This window comes from Triticum dicoccoides, chromosome 6A, assembly GCF_002162155.2.
Source record: "Triticum dicoccoides isolate Atlit2015 ecotype Zavitan chromosome 6A, WEW_v2.0, whole genome shotgun sequence".
Classification (NCBI taxonomy): Eukaryota; Viridiplantae; Streptophyta; class Magnoliopsida; order Poales; family Poaceae; genus Triticum; species Triticum dicoccoides.
This window is the reverse complement of record NC_041390.1, coordinates 389,631,617-389,654,536: the sequence shown is the minus strand read 5'-3', so window position 1 is coordinate 389,654,536 and position 22,920 is coordinate 389,631,617. Positions and strand designations below refer to the sequence as shown.

General features: G+C 49.6%; 3 protein-coding genes across 3 annotated transcripts; 1 reads left to right on the top strand and 2 right to left on the bottom strand.

Moving 5' to 3' along the window:
- Positions 1–750: 750 nt before the first annotated feature.
- LOC119316975 lies at positions 751–12,783 on the top strand. Its single transcript, XM_037591365.1, has 3 exons — positions 751–1,234; positions 3,306–4,282; positions 12,025–12,783. Exons 2-3 carry the CDS (start codon positions 3,922–3,924, stop codon positions 12,498–12,500), a joined length of 837 nt encoding a protein of 278 aa, XP_037447262.1. The 5' UTR covers positions 751–1,234; positions 3,306–3,921; the 3' UTR covers positions 12,501–12,783.
- A 35-nt stretch (positions 12,784–12,818) lies between these two features.
- LOC119316976 lies at positions 12,819–13,575 on the bottom strand. Its single transcript, XM_037591366.1, has one exon. It carries the CDS (start codon positions 13,381–13,383, stop codon positions 12,931–12,933), a length of 453 nt encoding a protein of 150 aa, XP_037447263.1. The 5' UTR covers positions 13,384–13,575; the 3' UTR covers positions 12,819–12,930.
- Positions 13,576–17,281: 3,706 nt separating this feature from the next.
- On the bottom strand, positions 17,282–21,251 carry LOC119318758 (putative serine/threonine-protein kinase). The gene is made up of 7 exons (XM_037593353.1): positions 21,173–21,251; positions 20,995–21,018; positions 20,438–20,905; positions 20,231–20,346; positions 19,878–20,138; positions 19,513–19,710; positions 17,282–17,350 (listed from the first exon to the last, which is right to left on the bottom strand). The coding sequence occupies exons 1-7, from the start codon at positions 21,249–21,251 to the stop codon at positions 17,282–17,284; spliced, it is 1,215 nt and encodes a 404-aa protein (XP_037449250.1).
- Between the last annotated feature and the right edge of the window lie 1,669 nt (positions 21,252–22,920).

Sequence of the window (22,920 nt, the reverse complement as noted above, 5' to 3'; positions counted from 1 at the left end):
AGCTTGGCCGGAGCTTTGCAATACTTGACTCTGACGCGCCCCGATATTTCTTATGCTGTCCAACAATGTTGCTTGTTCATGCATGCTCCCAGGGATGCTCACTACCAGTTGGTGAAACGTGTTCTCCGCTATGTGCGCGGTACGACACGTCTCGGGCTCCAGTTCTACCGCGACTCCGGCAACGATCTCACCGTGTACACCGACGCGGATTGGGCGGGGTGCCCCGACACCCGCAAATCCACGTCGGGGTTTGCCGTGTACCTCGGCTCCAACCTCGTCAGCTGGTCTTCGAAGCGGCAGAACACGGTCTCGCGCTCGAGCGCTGAGGCCGAGTACAAAGGCATCGCCAACGCGGTGGCCGAGGCGGTCTGGCTTCGTCAACTCCTCACCGAGATCCGCCGCCCTCTGCAGCGAGCCACCGTCGTCTACTGCGACAATGTCAGCGCCATGTACATGTCGAGCAACCCCGTGCAGCATCAACGTACTAAGCACGTGGAGATCGACCTTCACTTCGTTCGTGAGCGCGTCTCCCTGGGTGAAGTTCGCGTGCTACATGTGCCTACCACATCCCAGTACGCCGATGTGTTCACGAAAGGCCTCCCTGCGAGCATCTTCACAGCTTTCCGATCCAGCCTCAACGTCCGCGAGCACCCTGTTGCGGCTGCGGGGGGTGTTGGAAACCTGCTGACGGTTCACCTGACAGGCCACCACGCACGGGAGGCAAACCTCCATGACCGAGTCACCCGCGACTCTCCAGCGCACGAACGCCATCATCTCCACGTTCGGCATGATTAGCACTTATCCGATTCTGTTGTAACAACCTGTACAGCGTGTATATAAACGCTTGTTGTACCTGAGACTGAATATAGTGAGAATTCTTCTGCCCAACTGGCTGGGCATCCAGTCCAGCTCAATTTCCTCAGCAGCCCGCTCCGGCGCGAGATCTCTGAGCCCTCCGACCTCCTCCTCCTCCTCTTCCACCGATTTCCGTTGTTGCCGCCCCTCTCCAGACCCGCTCGCCGTCGCCGACTTCCAACCCAGGCCTGGCGCGGGGACGCTACCACAGGACGTCCGACGCCTTCAAGCTGTTCGACAAAATGCCGAATCCGTACGACAATCGGCCAAGTGCCCGTTGTCCGCTACTACCGGTGAGCTGTTGTACCGAGCGCGCCCATGGATCACGGTGCTTGCTCGAGAAAAGGGGCGCGTCTGCAAGGCGAGCTGGTGATCCACGGTACAGTACACATGTCTCGTGCCTCGTGCTACTTCGGCATTGATGATTGGTGAATTGACATGAAATGCTGTTTCCGTTTCTAGCCATTCCACAAGCATTGTTTAATGTTTATACAGTCCAACTGTATTGCCAAGTTTAGTAACAAAACACCATGTTAACTCCCAAATAACCACATTTTACAATCACAACATACAACTAGAAGATCAATAGGTGTAGGTGAGTCCATCATCAACGCTCAAGAACCTGCAGCCAAGTTTGGTAAAGGAATAGGCTTTGGTACTTCGTTCGTGGTCTTCTAGCAGCTTCTATGGAAAGCCAATAATTTCTAGGCAGAGATACTATAAACCGTTCCCCCTGTAACTCTACTCTCTGTAATAACTTTGGTTTTGGCAATATAAGTTCAGGCCAGCGTAAGCCCGCCGTTGACGTGTCAAAATAAATAAATATTATAAATCGCTTATTAGCAGTACAAATTATGGGGCCTAAGGAGCAAGTTCTTTGCTTGGCAGAACTCGTTATTGTTTATGGGCCTGTCCTTTCTGTCCGTTCAAATATGTATCAACTGAGCAATATTGTAAATCTTTTTGTTTGTGCACAATAGGTACAAGCTCTACGATTTCATTCTATCAGTGTTAGCCTTATTCACCGTTATTAAAAATATTGCTTTGAATGCCATTTTTTGCCATCTAAGTTTTCTCTCTAATTAGTCGCCATGCAGCTGATGCATAGGAATGTTCATTTTTGCATATCTAGCTGAGGGTCCACGACTGTTGACATGGGAAAATGAAAACCGTTCCCCCAAATTTCCAAATTAAGTTCTTGTTACTTGCATTTTTGTATGACAAACTTCTGTGCAATTCTAGAGAGTACTAATTCTCTTAGAAGACTATATGGGGTAATGGCATTCATTTTGGCCTCGCTTACATGTCTAAAAAATCCGAGGAGTCAAGAATGTTTAAGTATTTCTTAAACTTTAACTGAAAGGAAATGCTTGATTTTTTGCAACAATATAAGAAGAATGGTATACATTAGTATGTAAAATAATATTCCATTATTATTATCTTTCGATATGGATTTCATGCATAGTTACACAAGCTTTATGTTTGTATGGAAAGGTAAGGACATGCCCTATCAGAGTTACATAGATTCCTTAGATGAGGGTTTATATCCAAAATATCGCATAATTCTATTCAAATGGTCCTGACGAGAACACAATATATTCCTTTGGCTTTGAAGGCAGGGATTATAATTGATTTAGTCAATTTCTAAATTAGGAAGCAAACACACTAGGATTTTACTCTATTATAATTTTTCTCAAGTCGAATCTGTTCACCAAATTTCTAAATTAGAAAGCAAACTTACTATGCTTGTACTCCTTTATGAAATTTCTAAAGTCTATCGCCTTTACCTACTTATCACTTGAATTCCGGATCCAATCCAAGATCAAGGAAACCGGTTGCGCAAATTTTGAATAGTACAATAAAGCCATCAGACGGCCAAACATCAAAACCTTGCCACTTGTTCCCCGGCCTTCCTTCCTCCAATTCCCACACCTCAGGTCAGATCCCTTAGATCCAGTTTCAAATCCAGTTCCAGGTTCCTCATTGCTATTTGGTGAAATCCCTCAGTCTTTCCGCCTTTAGCATCGTCCGCTTTGCCATGGCGTCATCAGGTGCTTTTTTCTTCCTTCGCATATTCTTGTTGACATTAAATGCAAAAATTCTCGTTGTACGAATAAATTGGTGCATCCATAGTTGTGCTTGGAGCAACTTTATCGTTTTATTCATTAATTGTCCTTGTATGGAAAATCAGGCATGTTCTTTGGAAAGAATAGTGTGTCTGTGCGAACTCTGCCCTTGATTAGGTGCTAGCCTGCTAGGCATATCAATATTTTGAATCTATTTCTTTGAGCTGATCTGGGGAATTCTATCTGGAAAACATGTTTTCTTCAGAGAGAGTTGGAATTTTTTTTGTGCTGGGGTGGAATACCTATTGTGTTTATGCAGTCTTTGTTTTTGATAGAAACATGGTGTGATAGCTGCTCTTAATCATCATTCGTGTGTGTCAGCAGCTTTTAAAAAAGACAGAGACCTGAAGCCGGCCTTGAAGCTGCATTTGATATGCAAAAGAGCGAGCTAATGGTCCGAGAAATGGAGGCTGGAAGGCTTGCTGATAATGCAGTGAAGAAGGAACTGCTACAAGTGTGTCAGCGTCCAACATGCAGAGGGCGAGAGGCAGTGAAACAGCTGTCATGGCAGCGAAAGGCAAAGGCACTGCCATGGCAGCCGACCGGGCCACGTTGGCAGACAAGTGGATGAATCAAGGCGAAGGGCGCGTCATCGCCAGGCCAACAAGGATTCGCCACACCAACCGCAGGTTTGTGGACCCAGACTGGGACAACACTACTTAAGCGCAGAATATCGGAGGAGGGGCATCCGGGCTTGGATCACGGTAACGGCAACGGCGCGGCACTTACTTTCGTCTTCCTTTTTCTTTTGGCAAGTTGTATCCAGAGAGTGAATCACTGCCCTCCTGTGGCTGTAATCGAATTGTGAGAGAAACTAGATCGGGTACCTAACATCGTGGTATCAGCTAGCCACCTACCACCCTTCCACGCCGCCACCGCCCAGATCTCCGTCCTAGAAACCCGCCGCCAGAAGCAAGTGTGTGATCACCTCATCGCCACCATGGATCCCGCGCTCAAAGCTTACCTCGACAAGATGAGCGACGAGGCCACCGCCCGCGCCAACAAGCAAGACGGCGACAACAATGCCATCCTCCAGGCCTTGGCGACGCAGACGGCGCGGATTGACTCCCTCGTCACCTGGAAGCCGGAGTTGGAGGCGCGGTTCACGCAATTGGAGCTCTCGATCGCGGCTCTCCAAGCCGCATCATCTTCAACTGCACCATCCATCGGATCGCCGCCACTTGCGACCCCTCCCATGGTTGCGCGCGAGATCCAAGGGCAATCAGGTCACGACGCGCCACTGCATCCTGGGGGATCCTCGTCGGTGATCCCCGAGTCACCGGCGACTTCCCCGGTCACAGGTATGACCCCTGATTCCGTCCGCATCTCGTCGCCACTATCATCTCAAGTTCTTTTTGCTCTGGGCCAAACTCCGCCGCCGATGACGTTTCCCGTCTTCGCCGGCGAGAACTATAGCTGGCCAAACGGGCCGGGCCAATCAGGCCAGCCCGTGAGCACGTCGGCACGGCCCGCCATGTGCCAGGCATGGCACGGGCTAAACGGGCCAGGCACAACACGCGGCACGCCTTGGGCCATGCCTGGGCTTGGAGGCTGGGCACGCGGGCCGGCACGGCACGGCCCCTTTTGTTTTATTTTTTATATATACGTAAAATACAGTCCAATAGCCCTAAAAATCAGCCCAACAGGCTGAAAATGTGCAGCCCAGCATGCTAAACGGGCCAACGTGCCGGCCCGTTTACTAAATAGGCTGTGCCTGGGCCTAGAGGCACAGCACGTGGGCCGGCACGGCACGGCCCGCTTACTAAACGTGCCTCCATGGGCCGTGCCATGCCGGCCCGTTTGGCCAGGTCCGGCGAGAACCCACAGCTCTGGAAGACGCTCTCAGAACAATACTTCCAGATGTTCACGGCGCACGAATCGTACTGGGTTCCAATGGCGATCCAGAATTTCTCAGGACCAGCCGCGATTTGGTTGCAGTCAGTGCAGCGTAAAATTGCGGGGCTCAACTGGAGTCGTTCACAGCCTTGTAGATAAACATCAGCTATTAATTCGCCAGTTCTATGCTATCCGTCAGACCAATTCCGTCGCAGATTTTATTGAGCGATTTGAAACTCTGATGAATCATATGATCTCATACTCTCAACTGACCCATCCTTATTTTTTCCTGACGCGATTCATTGAGGGACTGCGTGCTGACATTCGAGCGGTGGTTCTCATCTAGCGACCGCCTGACTTGGACACAGCCTGCTCCTTGGCCCTGTTGCAAGAAGTGGCAAATGGCGAGGCCGTCCTACACGCCACCGTTCCCCGACCACCAGCGTCGCGCTTCGCATTGACCAGTACAGCGGTAGTGCCAGTGGCATTCCCTCGACCCACTGCTCCTACTCTGGCAGCTGAAGATGGAGAGGCACTGGCGCAGCCAGAGCAGCGTCTGATAAGAGCAAAATTGCAGCTCTCGGACCATTCTGTAGAGCTCGAGGTCTCTGTTTCAAGTGCGGTGAGCGATGGGGTCAAGATTATACTTGTCCCCCTACAGTTCGCATGTGGTTGAGGAACTGCTCGCCCTGTTCAGTACAGATGCAAATGTACTTGGTGATCGACAGGTCAGTTAACTGAACCCGAAGACGAAAACCTCTGCTTTATATCCGTGCACGCAGTGGCAGGTTCAGAAGGTCCTGGTGTTATGCAGTTGCATGCCAGTTGCATGCCTGGGTCCAAGGCCGAGAGGTTCTTTTGCTGGTGGATTCGGGGAGTACATCATCCTTTGTGGACCAACGTCTGGCTGAGCAACTGAAGGGTGTCTCACCATTAACCAGTCCCTGCTAGGTCAAAGTAGCTGATGGTGCTCTGTTGTTGTGCAATAGTTACATTCCACAGTGCCAATGGATGTGTCAGGGTCAAGAATTCATCACGAATTTCAAAGTCGTATCTCTGGGACTGTGATGCAATACCAGGTATGGACTGGTTCAAGAAACATAGCCCCATGTACATTGACTGGGAAGCACGTCTATCAGTCACAATAGGTACTGGTGCTGTTGAATTACATGTCGTCACTCAATATCTGCAACAATGTGCCACTATATCATCCCAGGAACTAATGCATTCCTGCAAGCAACGGTCGTGGCTTATGTTGTTCACCTCAATACTGTAGCAGACCAAGGGATTGTCGACAACACCATACCCACTGAACTTCTCAGAGTTCTCGGGCAGTACACAAATGTATATGAGGAACCACGCACCCTACCACCTTGGCATGCTTGTGACCACCATATACCACTGATGGCGGCGGGCACTCGTTCCCCGTGGGGCGTGCTCACAAGCTGGGGGAGCTTCGTGTGGCGGCGGCCGGCGTGCGTGACTCCGGCGCGCGGCGGTTCTGCGGGTGGTGGTCGGGGACGGTGGTGAGGATGCGCTCGCAGCTACCTCCTGGTGGCCTCCTTCGTTTCGGTGCCGTCTCCCTGCTGCGGGTGTCGGGGTGGGCTGCTGCGCGCCAGATTGGATCTGGCCGGCGGGGGTGGCCTCTGCGAGGCGCGCATGGTGGTGCTCGCCCTCCACCTCCCCTGCGGCGTGTCTGCTGGTGCTGCTGCCTGTTGGCGCGCACAGGTGATAGACGTGCCTGCCGGCTACGGCTTGGCACGATTCTGGCGGAGGAGGGCGGCGTGGGCAGGCTGGATCCGTCGGGTCTGGTCTGCGGTGGCCCGGATCTGGGCACGTGCGGCGGCGGGCTGCAGTGGCCCTTGTTATGTGGTGGTGCAGGGAGCAGCAATTCACGGTCTACCAGTGCCTCTCGAAGGTGGTCGGCTCACTTGGGCGAAAGCTTATGCTCCGGCCGGAGCCAGCGATGGTGACTCCCACGGGTGCCGCTTACCTCCTTGGAGGCATCGCTGCCATGGTGACTTCACCTTCGAGGCACCAGGGGAAGCCCTTGTTCTTGGTCCGCCCAGAACGGTCGATGGCGGCGCGTTTCGCGTCGCATTCCTTCTTGAAGGCGTCGACTCGGTGGATTCGTCTGGTGGCTGCTCACTGCGGGGTTGTTGATGGTGGTCTTGCGGCTGGCTGGGGTCGACGGTGGCGTCATCTTGGCTCGGCCACTCCTTGGAGTGGTTCCGATTCTTCCATCCGAAGCCGGGTTAGCGGGGTGTGATCCTCTCTGGACCACCTCGTTCCTGTACGGCACCTCTTCCCTTTGCGGGGTGTTGTTGGGTGGCGACCAGACGGCCAACGTTCAAGGCTCACCTTGCTTGGTCAGATGAAGATGGAAGATGAGATCCCGGGGGAAACCCCTAGCCCGGGTACTCCTGGTGCGGATGATGGCGGCGCAGCTGGCATCGCGACCCTTCTTGAAGGCATCATCTTGGGGTCTGCTTGGGTGACGTGTGGTGGTGCTTGCTGCGGGATGGTGGTGGTGGTGGTGCGGCCGGATGGGCCGATGGTGGTATGTGCTTGTTTATGGTGGTGTTCTTCGGTGTCGTCCCTGTTGCTATGCATGCTCAAGACATGCCATGGCTGCCGTTGTGGTGCGGCGAGCTTCGTGCTCTTGGTGTTATCTCGGTTCATCTTTGCTCAATGATGACGCAAGGTGCCTCCCCAACTTGCTAATCGTTCCTGAATTTTCATGGCGGAGCTCCCAGTCAAGGTTCGTGCTTGTCACTCGTTGAGTGTGGATGCTCCTCTGTTGCGCCGTGGTGTTCGGTACGCACGCCGGTGCGGTGCGTTAGGCTGCTTGCAAAGTCTTGGTATTGTGATCCCTTGACGACTCCCCTCATCTACTTGTGCCTCTCATGCTGTTATCCTTGGTCTGCTAGCTAGGCGCGCCTTGTCTGGGGCGTCCTCTCTTTTTGTTTCTCTTCTTGTTCTACCTTCTCTTGTACGGTTTTCGACTCGGTTTTCCTCATAAACGGGGTCAACTTGTTCAGGTTTTCGATCCGGTTTTCCTTATAAACTGGATTAATCTCTTGGCATTATGGCCTTTTGAAATATATTCAGGTGGGGAGCCTTTCCCCCCCGGTGACCATTTCAAAAAAAAAAATATACCACTGATGGAAGGTGTTCAACCAGTCAACTTGCGTCTGTATCGCCACAAACCTGAACTGAAGACTGAAACTGAAAGACAAATGAAGGAACTATTGGATGCTGGCATTATTCAGAAGAACACCAGTCCCTTTTCCTCGCCTGCCCTGCTAGTGAAGAAGAAAGACGGTACCTGGCGCATGTGCGTGGACTACAGGCACCTGAATGCTATGATTATCGTCAGCAAATACCTGGTGCCGATTATCGATGAACTTTTAGATAAATTGGTGGGTGGCCGTTGGTTTTCCAAGCTGGATTTGCGTGCAAGGTACCATTAGATCCATATGGCTGAAGGCGAAGAATATAAGACAACATTCACCACACATTTAGGCCATTGGGAATTCCTAGTTATGTCCTTTGGACTAGCAGGCGAATTGGCCACTTTTAATGGAGCCATGACAACCACATTGCATCCATTGCTGCGTGTTTGTGTGCTGGTCGTTTTCGATGACACTTTGGTCTTCAGCAAGACACTGTTGGATCATGTATCTCACCTCAAGCAAGTGTTATAGCTCCTACGCAAAGATGGCTGGCAAGTGAAACAGTCGAAATGCTCTTTTGGTCAATGGCAAATTGCTTATTTAGGGCATGTGATCAATGCTGATGGGGTGTCGACTGATCCAAGTAAAATTGATTCGATCAGAAACTGGCCGGTGCCAACATCTGCCAAAGAGGTGTGCAGCTTCTTAGGTCTTGCGGGATATCACCGGAAATTTGTCAAGCACTTCGGTATCATCGCAAGGCCACTGTTCAATTTGCTGAAGAAACACCAACCTTTTGTTTGGATGGAGGACACGCAGAAAGCTTTCACTCTGTTACAACAAGGTCTCATTTCAGCATCTGTCTTGCAACTGCCGGATTTCTCCAAACAATTTGTGACTGACACCGATGCTTGTGACTATGGAGTGGGCACTGTGCTACAACAAGGGGGGCATCCCATTTGGGGCCAAAGCGGGGTCTCTCCACTTACGAGAAAGAGTGTCTGGCTATACTGATGGCCGTAGAGCAATGGCGCCCCTATCTCCATCATGACAAGTTCCCGATTCGTACGGATCAACATAGTCTCATCCATCTCGATGATCAACGGCTGTCCACAGTGTGGCAACAGAAAGCTTTCACTAAGTTGCTGGGTCTGCGATACAAAATCAATTATCGCCAAGGCACTGCCAATAGCGTCGCTGATGCGCTCTCTCGCCGCTTACACACTTAAAACCAAGCCATGGCCATGTCAGTGTGCCAACCTACTTGGGTGGAGGACATTCGTGTCAGCTATGCAGAGAATGACCAATCTAAGAAACTGCTCACTCCAAGCGACCCGATGCAAAACAGAGGTTTTCTGTCTCGGACGGCTTGCTGTATTTCCGCCACAGATTATGGCTTGGTGGGTCGCCAGCATTACAGCAACGTATTCTGCGTGCCTTCCATGACAACACCGTGGGTGGGCACTCCGGATTTCCGGTCACCTATCGTCGCATCCGTTGTCTTTTTGCCTGGCCCAAAATGAAAGACACTATTCGCTAGTATGTGCGCACTTGTGCTGTCTGTCAGCAAGCCAAGCCGGGGCGAGTCAAATACCCTAGTCCGTTAGAACCAAATTCCATTGCCGGAAGGATCTTGGGAGGTTGTTACTATGGATTTAATTGATGGCTTCCCGCGATCCAACAGGGCCAACTGTATCCTCGTCGTTCTGGACAAGTTCACATGGTATGCTCATTTTCTACCACTGAATCATCCTTTCACAGCAGGTAAGGTCGCTCCAGCTTATTTGGACAATGTTTACAAGATGCACGGTCTCCCTAAGGCAGTTATCTCGGATCGAGACCTGGTGTTTACCAGCAGATTCTGGCAGGAATTGTTCAAAATCATTGGGACAGAGTTGAACACGAGCACACAGTATCATCCACAAAACGTGTCAATCAATGCTTGGTGATCTATCTTCGCTGCTTCATCCATGCCTGTCCAAATCACTGGAGTCAATTTCTGGTGCTGGCTGAGTTTTGGTATAATTCGAGCTACCACTCTGCCCTAGACATGTCACCATTCCATGCTCTGTATGGCCATGAGCCGAGGCACTGGGGCATTTAGGCTGCATCTGCTTGTAAGATCCTGCTCTGAAGGAATGGCTGGAGGAAAGAAGAACCATGCAGCAAGTCCTTAAGCAGCACCTACATCGAGCTCGCCACATCATGAAGGTGCAAGCAGATAAGAAACGCACTGACCAATCATTTCAACCAATCATTTCAACCTGGCGATGAGGTTTACGTCAAGCTCCAGCCGCATGTACACCGCAGAGCCAACTACAAGCTGTCGTTTAATTACATTAGACCATTTCAAGTATTGCAAGCCATCAACCCGGTCGCTTATGAGCTCGCACTACCACCAGGTTCGCAAGTTCACCCCGTTTTTCATGTCTCTCAAATACGACAAGCTCAGTCTTCAGGTACAACAGCTTCTTCGACTATGCCGGTGCCGCCTAAGGCTGATCTCATTCCGGTGGAGATCTTGCAAACAAGATGGCGCCAAACACCTTCAGGGCGACGAGAGCAGGTCCTGGTACGTTGGTCAGACTATGAGGAGGTGGACACTACTTGGGAGGATGCCATTGCCTTACAGTCTCGTTTCCCTCATCTGCCGGCTTGGGGGCAAGCCACAAGTCAAGGAGGAAGGGATGTCAGTGATCAACATGGAGAGGGCGAGACGGGCAGTGAAACAGCTGCCATGGCAGCGAAAGGCAAAGGTACTGCCATGGCAGCCGATCGGGCCACGCTGGCAGACAAGTGGACAAATCAAGGCGAAGGACGCCTCATCGCCAGGCCAACAAGGATTCGCCACACCAATCACAGGTTCGTGGGGCCTGGACTGGGACAACACTACTTAAGCGCAGAATATCGGAGGAGGGGTATCCGGGCTTGGATCACGGCAGCGGCAACGGCACGGCACTTATTTCTTCCTTTTTCTTTTGGCAAGTTGTATCCAGAGAGTGAACACTGCCCTCCTGTGGCTATAATCGAATTGTGAGAGAAACTAGGGGCCAGTTCTTTTGGCCGCTTAAAAAATAATAGCAGCCTGTATCTCCATGAGGTCATAGGCTATTATATATACATGTACATACATGGTACAATATGCTGAAAACCCCTCATACAACACCCCCTCCCCCTCCCCTCAAACTCACGGTGAATCAACAACACAGAGTTTGGAGAGGTAAAAGCCCTGATGTGCTCTAGTCTGGGCCTTTGTGAAGAAATCCAGCAACTATAACTCTGAAGGCACATATTGAAGAGCAATCACCCGATCCTGCACACGGAGTGCACAAATGAAGCATCTGCACCGATATGTTTGGTGAGCTCATGCTTCATAGGGTCACGTGGAATACAGATAGCACATGTGCTGTGTAACATGAAAGGAGTAGATGTAGTCACATAAAAGGAATCAATGCAATGATTCCTTGATTAAGCCTTTCAACATCCAACTCTACTTTGTGCAATTTGTCAAAAAGCTTTTTCAAGTCTTGTTTTTTAACCTCCCACAAATCTTGATAAAAACTCAACAGGGAAACCATTGGGCCTTGCGAAATTAATAAACGACGAGTCCTGGTACATACTTCTCTTCTTTGGACATGGTCCAGCATAGGTTTACTTTTGCAACCCCCCTAATATTCTGGAGGTAGATGCTGATGAATGCACCATGTCAGTCCCTTTTTTGACACATGTCACACATAGTGCTGTGCGTTGTTATTGTGCCCTAATGGGATGCTTAAGTGCTACTGCTATTGCTCATGTAGTCATGGCATTCCATAGACCAACTTTTAGCAAGAAATGCAGTTCCTTGGGGAAATTCTGCGGAAGTATGTGTGATGAGTAAAAATGAATTAGTAGAAATGCCTATTGTTAATATTGGCAATTGATTCAGTGAGCGCCTCTTGTGAGCAGTTCCCCTTTTCATCTGTTATTCTCAGCAGCATGATTCTTGTTATTATGAGTGTGTACCTAATTCTTGAAACAAACTGCTGCAGGACTGGTGCTAGTAGCAGCAGGTCAATCTGTGACGGCACAAGCTCAAGTTGCATATGGAAGTGCATTTAGCAATCTCCCTGCTCAAACAACTCAAGCTTATGGCATGCCTTACGCATACGCTAATCCCATGGCGGGCTATCAAGATGTGCAAGCTAGTGGACATGCTGGCTACCCAGTTGCCAGTTATGATCAGAATGCCATCCCCTACTATACAATCTATCCTGGCTACCCTGCAGGTTATGATCAGAATGGCCTCCCCTACTATACTGGCTACCCAGCAGGTGATGATCAGAATGCCATGCACTTCTATCTTGTCGCCTATGCTGCAACTGCGGTGGGCGTCCCAGCAACTGATGCTGTCAACATGGACGGCAATGCTGGATCTCCTGCCGGCGCCGGGCAGGCCGAATCGATAGGCCGCATCACACTTGCATCAGATGCTCCTCCCGTCGCTGCAATCGACTCTCCGAAGTGAGAACCTGAGGTTTGCAATGCAAATGAGGTTCGGCACCTCATACCAAATTTCCTTTCGTTTACCGGCAAGACATTTGTTATGCCATTCCTGTGGCGTTATTGGGACGTAGGGTGCGATCACCCAAGTTACCTGGATTCTGGATTTGTCATTTTGTTTTTCTTGTCGTCGTTCCTGACTGAATTGTTGGACTGCAGACGCATCATTCGTTATTATCGTACTTGAACTCTGATCGGCGATGTGATTCTGGATTATATGCTTCATTCGCCATATATGTATTTCTATCTGACTGTGTTTTCTCTACCTAAATGCATGCTGTGGTTGGCAATACAGAAAGCTCTGCAATAAGTTGCATATAGACGCTGCCCAAGTCTTTCAGGCAAGGAAGGACTAGAGAGAGAAACATGAAGGTAGAGAGGAGAACACTAGCTAGCTAGCTGCTTGATTCCTCGAACCTCCTGGACGAGGACCGGCGGAACAGGCTCCTGAGGCTACGCCTGCTCTCCCTCGCCCGCTTCCCTCCTCCGGCGCGCGTGGTGTCTTTGTCGGTGAAGGCACGCCTTGCTGGTCTGGCCGTGGCCTCGTCCACGATGGCGAGGCTGGACTCGATCTTCTGCGCCACGGTGACCAGCTCGTAGGTGTCCCACAGCGACTGCGTGAAGTCCCACGGCCTGCTGTTTGGCGGCTTGGCCGCCGCCGCCGCGGCCTCCAGCTTGAACCGCGACGGCCTGTAGCGCGGGGCGCCCGCGCGGCGCGCGCCCAGACCGGCGGCACCGTCGTCGTCCGCCGGCGCGCGGGACGGCCGCGGGTTGCCCGCGTGCGCGTACCACGCCTGCGCCACCGCCTTGACCAGCTCGATGTCCACGTCGTCCGCCGAGCTCCTCATGCCGATGCCGATGCCGACGCCGGCGCGGTGCGTGCGTCGGTGGGTGGGGTTTTGTGTTCGGCATTCGGCGGCGCACGGGTGGACGTGAGCGGCTGAGTTTGAGCCCGTCGCTTTGGCGGCTACGGCGTGCCCGGTTATCAGCCTCACGTTCACAAGTGGCGCAAGAGAGAATCCAACGGTAGCCGCATTCGTTTTGAAACTTGAACTACTTGAAAGTTTTGCAAGTGTAATAGGATTATGCGTGTGGGCGGCTGCCCATGTAGTTTTTGTGGTGTATGCAGCACTTGGAGTTGGGTTGACGAGATGAAAGCTACTCCACACCAGTGGCGGAGCTTCAACGAATGGGCAGGCCAAGATAAGACAAAAACATAAATTGTTAGGCATTACTACTCCTTATGGCATCTCCAGCCGTTGGCCCTCAGGGGGCGCCTAAAATCGCCGTCTGGGGATGAGCCGGCGCAAAAATTGGGCCTGGGGGCGAGTTGGTCCCCAGCCGCCGGCTCCAGGGCCGCCCCAGTCACGTTTTAAAATAAAAGAAGTTTGGCTTAAACACGATAAATTTCGATCAAACACGATAAATTTTGGCACATTTCGGCGAAGTTCGCGGATTTTCATTACATAGCACATATACATAAACTAATCTAAAGGAAAAACTGGCCGAAGTCGTCGCCATTGCCGCCATCGTCGTCGTTGGCCTTCTCCTCCTTGACGCGGGCGCCCCTGCTGGACCCCTGCCCGGCGTCGCCATGGCGGACTGGTGGCGGCGCATCGTCGTCGTCATCGTCGCTGTCGTAAATGACGACGACTCTGCCTTCGTCGCGGCCGCGTCGACGCTCCGCGAAGCGAAGCAGGGCGGCGCACTGGCGCTCCTTCGCCTTCTCCAGGCGCTCCTTCTCCATCGCTATGGAGTCCCTGCGCGTCCATTCCAGGGCTGCGTCGTCGTCGTCGAGTTCCTCGTCACCGGCGCGGTCGGCTCCTTCTTCACCGGCGCGAGCCCCGGCTCCGTCTTTGGCTTGACGAAGCGCGGAGGAGCCGACGAGTAGGCGCGCCGGCCGCCCTCGTTGATGACGATGCCGGCGCTGCGAGTGCGCCGGCCGAGCGGCGTCTCCACCGCGGGCTCGGCCTTGATGCCGAGCAGGGCCAGAGTGCCGGAGGAGTGCGATGAAGATCGGGAGGAGGAAGAAGAGGAGGACCCGAACCTCCTTGGCGCCCATGGCCCGATGCGTCGGTGCTGCGCCAGGGCGGCCGCCCTCGCCGGGTACGCCAACGGCGGGTCGTTGCCGCCCTCGAGGTACGTCAGCACGCCCTCGAGTGTGCGGCCGGGGACGCCCCACCACAGGTGGCGCCCCTCGCTGTTCTGCCGGCCGCCGACCACCAGCGCGCCGTTGGTGGACGCCAAGCGCTGCTGCTGGCGGCGCTTGAAATACGCCGCCCAAGCCGCGTGGTTGTCGGCGGCGTACTGGGGGAGGGAGAGTTGGGCGTCGGTGAGGGAGGCGCGCACGACCTCGACTTCCTCGGCGAAGTACTTCGGCTTCGCCACGGCGTCGGGCAACGGGGGAATGGGCACTCCCCCGGCGCCGAGTCTCCACCCCGTCGGCCCGGCGCGCATGTCCGGCGGCGCCGGGATGTTCGCCTGGAACAGGAGCCAGGACTCCTGTTCGCGGAGCGGCCGAAGCCGTTGGCCGCCGCCTCGTCTCCGGGGAAGCGTTCCGCCATGGCGACGGACTCGGGAGAGGTAGAGAGATAGAGGGAGGGGCTGGGCGGCGGCGCTCGGGAGAGGTAGGGAGAGGGAGGGGCTGGGCGGTGGCGAGGGGCGGGGCTGGTGTGGGCACAGGCGAGTGCAGGCCATCGGCTATATAGCCGCGCCGCACCCGTGTGTACGCGTGCGAGGGAGGGGAGGCGTCGGCGCGCCGTCCCGTGACGCGCCGCCCGTGAGGAATCAATGGCAAGGCTGACCGGCGGCAGCCTTGGCGTTGATTCCCCGCGGGAACCGAGGCCGTTGGGGGAAGACGAGGCGCCGTGTCGCTGACGCGGCTGGCCAGCGGCTTTTTCGCGCCAAAACAGCTCGCCCTGGCGCCCCCGGGCGCCCGCCAGCGCGCCGGGTTCGGTCTGGGTCCGCCGGCGCTGTTTTCGGCCCAGGCCGACGAAAATCCGGCTCCTGGGGGCGCGACTGGGCCGTTTCTTTGGCGCTGGCGCGAAAAAATTATCTGGGGAGGCCTTTCTAGAGGCGCGGCTGGAGATGCCCTTACTCCCTACCTTTTGTTTGTTTTCATTGGTTAATAAACAAGTTACTAGCTCCATTTCAAAATATAAGATGTTTTGGTAGGCTACTTATATTTTAGAATGGAGGTAGTACATGCAAGATGATCTTCATACACCGAATGACTTTTGATTCCTCGATAAATATATATTTCCCCATCTTATATTTCTAACAAAATGCATTAATTTACACTCAGTTCAACCAATGGATTAAAAGAAACAGCGCTCCTTCGTAGATAATCAGAACTTACCTAGTGGAATCGGGAGGTGAACATTGAGCTCGGAGAGACATGGGGCTATAGTCATCACAGACAATTGTCTTTCTGGAACCGTGGGTCCTATGTTGCCATGTCGTATACAGTTTTCTTTCCTTAATCGTGTGCGATGACCCTTTGATTGTACGCATTTATTTTTTGGACAAACGGTTTTATATTTGTACCGTCTGCAATGTTGACATTGCACACAATGATTCCCATCGTGTGCGATTATGAGGGCTTAATAGTCCGCTCGTGTATCAGTGTTATGTTTCAGCCAACTATTCAAAAGTCCGAATTGATGAAGAAAGACGGCAGTATATTCCAACACTCCCCTCATGTCTATACTTATTTAGTTCTTAGACGTGGAATTGATGTAGGCTGCAATTTTTTTTAATACTATGTTGAGAGGGTTCTTTTGATTCTGATACTATATTGAATTCATTCACAAGCCAGTTACTCTAAATGTCCAAACTAATGAAGAAAGGTGAGAAATATATTTTTAACAGTAACAACTATTACACATATACCCTGATTTAGCAAATATATGTAGGGTTGTACATTCCCGTATAACAAATTCACGGGACAATAGAGCATTGATGCCTCTTTATGTGTGAAAGTGTCCTTCTCAGCTTGAGCTCATATGAGTTCGGGTGAACAATAAAATCCAAAAATAATTAAAAATTTATAAAATTCTGAATCATTTTTGTGATAAATTTTGACAAATTCAATTCTTGCAAAGTTTCATCATGAAGAGATTCGTGGAAGTCATGGCAAAGAAAACCGATGCTCCAAAATGCTTTTGGAAACATTTTTTTTGCATCAATATTTTTTTGTCACAACTTCCATGAATGTATTTTACGACAGAACTTGGCAAACATTGAAAACATTTATCAAAGTTTGACACAAAGAAAATTCAGAAATTTTTGATTTATTTTCAATTGTCTCAATTTACTGTTCACGCGAGCACATATGAACTCGAGCTCAGTTAATCTACGGCCCTTTATGTGCTTCTGTCGATGGTAATTCCACTGTGTTTGCAGAGTAGCATTCTGACCATGAACAGAAACGCAATCTTTTGTATTGGGCCTGGAAGGTATACTTTAGGACAGTTTGACAGAAACCACCCTATCATGCTGTGTGCCTGTGTTAGGTTTCGGTGAATTACATAACTGAACTTCTACTCGGAAGTTGCCGTTTCATGCTCTTTGTACTGTGCATATACAACTAAGTACGTAGGAAACCTAGAGGGAATATCACAGTTCCTAAGTGCAATACTCCTTTTGCATAGCTTTGGCATATTAAGCATCTTCTGCAGTTCATGTGAAAAGTGTGCTCTTGCATATTCCACGCTATTGTTCTTCTTTGTTTGGACAAAATGTGAACTACACATCTATCACTTTTGCATACTGTACTGTATTTGACGAATTTATCTCCTTCCTTGACCTAGTAGCCTGCGCAAGTATAAAAGTAGGATTTTAAGAAACAATGGACAGTGAGTTCAGAAAATACTCCCTCGGATCAAAATACATGACATTATTACTTTACACAACCTTCAGCCGCAACTTTGAGCGTTGGTTTTTTATATGAATATATGCAAGTAAAATATTATAGAACGAGACTAACGTCCGGACGGCAGGAAATTAGCAACGGATCCGCACGATCTAATCCCACTTTGCTCCTGCAGCTTGCAATCTCACTAATCACACATGCAGTGCAAACTTCCTCGCGTGCATATGTAAACTCCTTCATGTTAGAGAATAATTGCATGTAGAAGAAACAAAAAAAATGATGTCATCAAGATTCCATCTAAAAATAATATTCAAAATGTTTTATAGCTCAAACCACCGCTCCGATCGAAAAATTGTTTTCACATAAAAGATTCGTCACGACGAGACCTTCAAAACTAGATCCCATGTTGGTATATTTTGATGACTTTTTTTTTCAGGTCAAAAATTACTAGACCCGGACTAAGTAAGTTATCACGTCTATGATACATAAGTTACCATCTCATTTACAAAGAAATTACCGAGGCATCAAAAGTGGTCCTCCAATTCTCCCATATGCAAATGAATTAGAAGACTGAAACGTTGATGTCATTCTTGTTTCCTCCTTATTTTGAAACTTCAAAATATTTTGTAGCTCAAACTTTCGGTCTGATCAAAAAATCGTTTTCACATAAAAAACACGCCGCGGCGAGATCTTCGAAACTAGATCCTATGTTGATATGTTCCGACGACTTTTATTCGGATCAAAAGTACCACTTGTGGGCTAAGCAATTTATCACACACATGCTACATATGTTACTGTGTCGTTTACACAAATATTCCCGGGGCATATATCTTCTAACCTTCTTATTAGCTCGGGTTAATATTATTGCGGTGATTGTGCATGTGTTATCACGTATATGATGCGTATAGTACCAAAAAAGTTACACAAAAGTTATCGGGGATATGTTTTTAAACAACTCCCGCACCAAAGTTATCAGGACCGAGGCACATAAGTTACCAGGTATGAGATGTATGAGTTACCATGCTATTCACATAAAAGTTACCGAGTTGATATTTCATCAACCCCTCCTCCATGCCAAAGTTATCAGGACCGAGGTACACAAGTTAGCAGGTCTACGATATGTGAGTTACCATGATATTCAGATAAAAGTTAACGGTGGTATATTTTCATCACCCCCCTCCCCACGCACACACACCATGCTAAAGTTATCAGCACCGAGGTACACAAGTTATCAGGTCTGCGGTCAAAAGTTACCGCGGTGTTTGAACGTGGGTTATCAGCTTTGATGTGGGTGTGTTAACATGCTATTTACACAAAATTTTTCAAGTGGTATATTTTTCAAAAAAAATTCTGGGTCAAAAGTTATCATGGTTTTTTTGTTCCTCTAGTTTATTTGCATGTGAGGAGAAGGTTGGATGACCATTTTTATGGCTCGGTAATATCAAAATGGTAACTTATGTATCACAAGTGTGATAACTTACGTAACACATACGTGGTAAATTTTGACCTGAAAAAAAAATCGTCGGAACATATCAATATGAGATCTAGTTTCGAAGGTCTCGTCACGACGAATCTTTTATGTAAAAACGATTTTTCAATCGGACCTACGGTTTAGGCTACATATAATTTTAAATTTTTTGCATTGGAAAGAATCTTTGATGACATCATCATTTTTGTTTTTTCCATGGATGCATGCATACATGTAAGTGAGAAAGCGAACATGCATTGGCTAAAAGTGATATGCGCGTGTGATTAGGAAAAAAGAAACCGACATGCGCATGATTAGATAAAAGGAAACTGTCATGTGTATGATTAGCAAAAAGGGTGCAAACGCATGCAGCCCTTGATACAAAAATCTGACGGCAACGCGTTCGTGTGGACCTGTTGCAATCTGCCGGTCGGCAGGATTTTAGTTTTTCCGAATATTATAACATATCATATTCAAGAACTGCTTTTAGTGAAAAATATAGTTGCAACATTTTTATCTAACCAACCTAAACATTTTTTTAATGAATGGTGGTCAAAGATAAAGAAATTTGGTTGCGCTAACAAAGGTAGCATAATGTAGTGTGTGTGATGCAAAAATCGTGTCAATGACGCAAACCTTTGTGTTTGTATTTCTCCATGCTTTGTCCATCTCCTCGTACACATCTTTTATTGTTGGACGTCCTACGCTAGAGTGTGCCACACAGAGGACTCCAATCTTTAATATCAATACAAAATCTTCGATATTAACTTCATCTCGAACGCGCGAGTCTATGAATTCATCCAGTGGTTTTTTCCCAGTTACGACATCTTTTGCCTTGAGACAAGAACGGAGAGCAAATTAGGTGCGTCAAAAACTTGAGTTCCTTGACTGTAAGTCAAGATAAGAACAACCAATGGTGAGAATAACTTCTGAAATTTACTTGCCGAGTTCCTTCTCAGTGTAATAGGGATATGATTCTGAAAAGATATGGCTGAACTTACCTTCTTGGTGAGAGAATCGCGCGCAACAATGTCAAGCTCTATGACCTTTCTTCCTGACAGAAGCTGCAGCACAACCACACCAAAGCTGTAGATATCACTTGCGCAGGTAAGCTTGGAGTGTGTTATGTACTCCGGATCCATGTAGCCGATGGTTCCCCTCACATCGGTGAAGACCTTGGTCTCCTCCATTTGCAGCATTTTTGCCAGCCCAAAATCAGACAGCTTAGGCTCCATGTCCTCTGTCAGCAAGATGTTGGTAAGCTGTAAAAATGAATTAAGCACACAAAAGATAAGATGGCTTCGCAAATTTGCTTGCTTATGTTGAGGGATCGAATATACAAGGATATTCTCACCTTAATATCTCTATGTACAATGCACCCATCGGAGTGTGTGTGAAGGAACCTTAGTACAGATGCACAGTCCCTAAGGATCTTCACCCTTGTCGGCCATGAGAGCACAGAGTCACTTCCTGCCAATCAAGAGCATGCAAAACTTGTAGTAATTCAACACTCTAGCTAGCTTAAATACAGTATTAAACATGATGGATGGATCCTTCTTACTGAGGAGATTCTGGGCAAGGTTGCCATTGGCGCAGTACTCGTAGACGAGGTACTGGTCGCTGCCGTCGTCGCAGTAGCCGAAGAGGCAGACGAGGTTGGGGTGCCTGACCTTGGACAGCCCGTCCGCCTCCCTGGTGAAGGAGCCGGACATGGCCGTCCGGTGGATGTGCTTGATGGCCACGAGCTGGCCGCTGGGCAGCACCCCCTGGTACACCTGCCCCGCGCTGCCGGACCCCAGGTAGATCCGGCTGTTGGCGTAGTCCAACGCCCGCTCGATCTCGGCCTTGGTGAACCTGTACAGCCCCGACCACCGGTTGATCACCTCCCCGCCGTGCACCTTCATCTCGTCGTCGGACGAGCCGATGGTGTCATCGTCTGATCTTCCCTTGGGCGTCAGGTACTTGACGATGGCGAGGGCGAGGGCCAGCATCATGACGGGGAACACTATCAGGATCGCCAGCAAGCTACCTGGAAATGTGTTAGGCTGGATCAATTCATTCATCGACTATTAATCCTTCATTAGTTAAGTATGCATGTACTCAAGCTAGAAGGCGTACGTTTGATCCTGACGTAGTCGCCTTCTGCAATTTCCAAAAGGAAGGATAGTGTTAGTGGTCCTTGAGATGGGTTGTTAAAAATTACTCCCTCCATCTCATAATATAAGAATGTTTTTGACACTAAGGGAGTACTTGAGAGAGAAAACCTCTCGTGATTGACGCTTTTCAGAAATCGAACCTGTGACAATATCTGGATCACCCTTGCAGCCAAGCAAGGCTACCAAGATCAAGACTAGGCAGAGCACCGCTTTCTCCATCTTCAGTTTGTAGTTCCCTGCAATCATACGGGGACGAACTTTGCGACTACTCCCATGGAGCCTCATTTATAGGCAGTCTCACCCTAGTTACCATCGTTGGTAACAGCTAGGTGTATGTGTCCGAGCTGGATATTCTTCTTGCAGGGTCCGGTACTCGACTAGTTTAAGGACCTCTCGCCTTCTCGTATGCATTGGTCTTGGCGCACCTAGCTAAGTATGCACCGTTGCTCACTGTTTACCCTTTTGTTTGGGCGGGGAATCTTGGGCGAACTGTGTCTTGTACTATTAGCTTGCTTTCAGTTTCAGGGCATAGTTCGGACTTTGGACCAATCGTTCGTGGTCACAGAGGCGTGAGATTGAGGTTCTGCTTGTATTGTGCACTCCAAAGAAATGTGGTGCACTAGTGCAGGAGCGAGGTCCAGTCTTGGCTGAGTTGGACTTGTAGTTTGTAAACCCCAACGAACACACCAGTAACAACACTGTTCATTCATACAATTAAAAACATGCAGTACAATTGTAAGTTAATGCATCAAGAGAGATATGATCCGTTCCAACAAATCACATACAGGCTAAAATAGTAGCAAGGAAAATTAGCCAACTTACTTAGTATTTTCTGAGCTTCCTTACAAAAAGGGTTCCCCCGCTTTATATTATAAAGCATAACCGCCAAGCATCCAACAATTATGAGAGTACAAGTTCAGGTACGAACAACAAATAAACGAGGTCCGGCTGGGGGCACAGCCAAACAAGCCCCAAAGACAAGAAAAAAGCGACTCTAATCAGGCTCCAGTGGTGGGGGAGGTGACGGCGGGGCCATTGCGGCTGCAGAGGAGCGAAGACCTGAGGCGATGGAGTTGATGAAGCCACGATCACACAGCTTGCTGAGCGGTCTCCAGAGCTGTAGAAATCCACACATTTTAAAGATGGAATTAGTCACACGGCAATGAATCATGTGCTTGATCACCAGTTTATTGCGACAATTTCAGAGGGTCCACGCAAGGGTACCCACCGCCACCCAAATGGAGGGTCTACTAATAGGGGGGAATTTAGGATCTCCCTAAACAAGTCTGGGAGATTATCATGGCACCACGTCCCACCCACGACATCCCGGAAGCAACTCCATAGGAATCGCGCCACCAAGCACCGGAAGAAGATATGCTTGGAGTCTTCCGGAACTCCACATAAGGGACAAAGGCCATCACCCGGGCCATTACGCTTCTAGACCTCCGTGCCCGAGGGCAGGCGGACACGAACCCATTGCCACAAGAAGATACATATCTTAAGTGGTAACTTGATCTCCCATAGTACCATAAGCTCAGTGGGACCCGGAGTCGGCAAAATTGCGCGGTATAAAGATTTAGTGGAGAATGTCCCACTTGGCTCAAGGTGCCACGCAATAGAGTCCGGATCGAGCGAGGGAGTGTGCAGAGCCACGCACTCCAAAAGCTCGCCCCATTGTTCTCGCTCAAGCTCCCCAAAGGTGCGACGAAAGGCGATGGCGCCTATGAAGGAAATATGCCCTAGAGCCAATAATAAAGTTGTTATTTATATTTCCTTATATCATGATAAATATTTATTATTCATGCTAACATTGTATAAACCGGAAACTTAGTACATGTGTGAATACATAGACAAACAGAGTGTCACTAGTATGCCTCTACTTGACTAG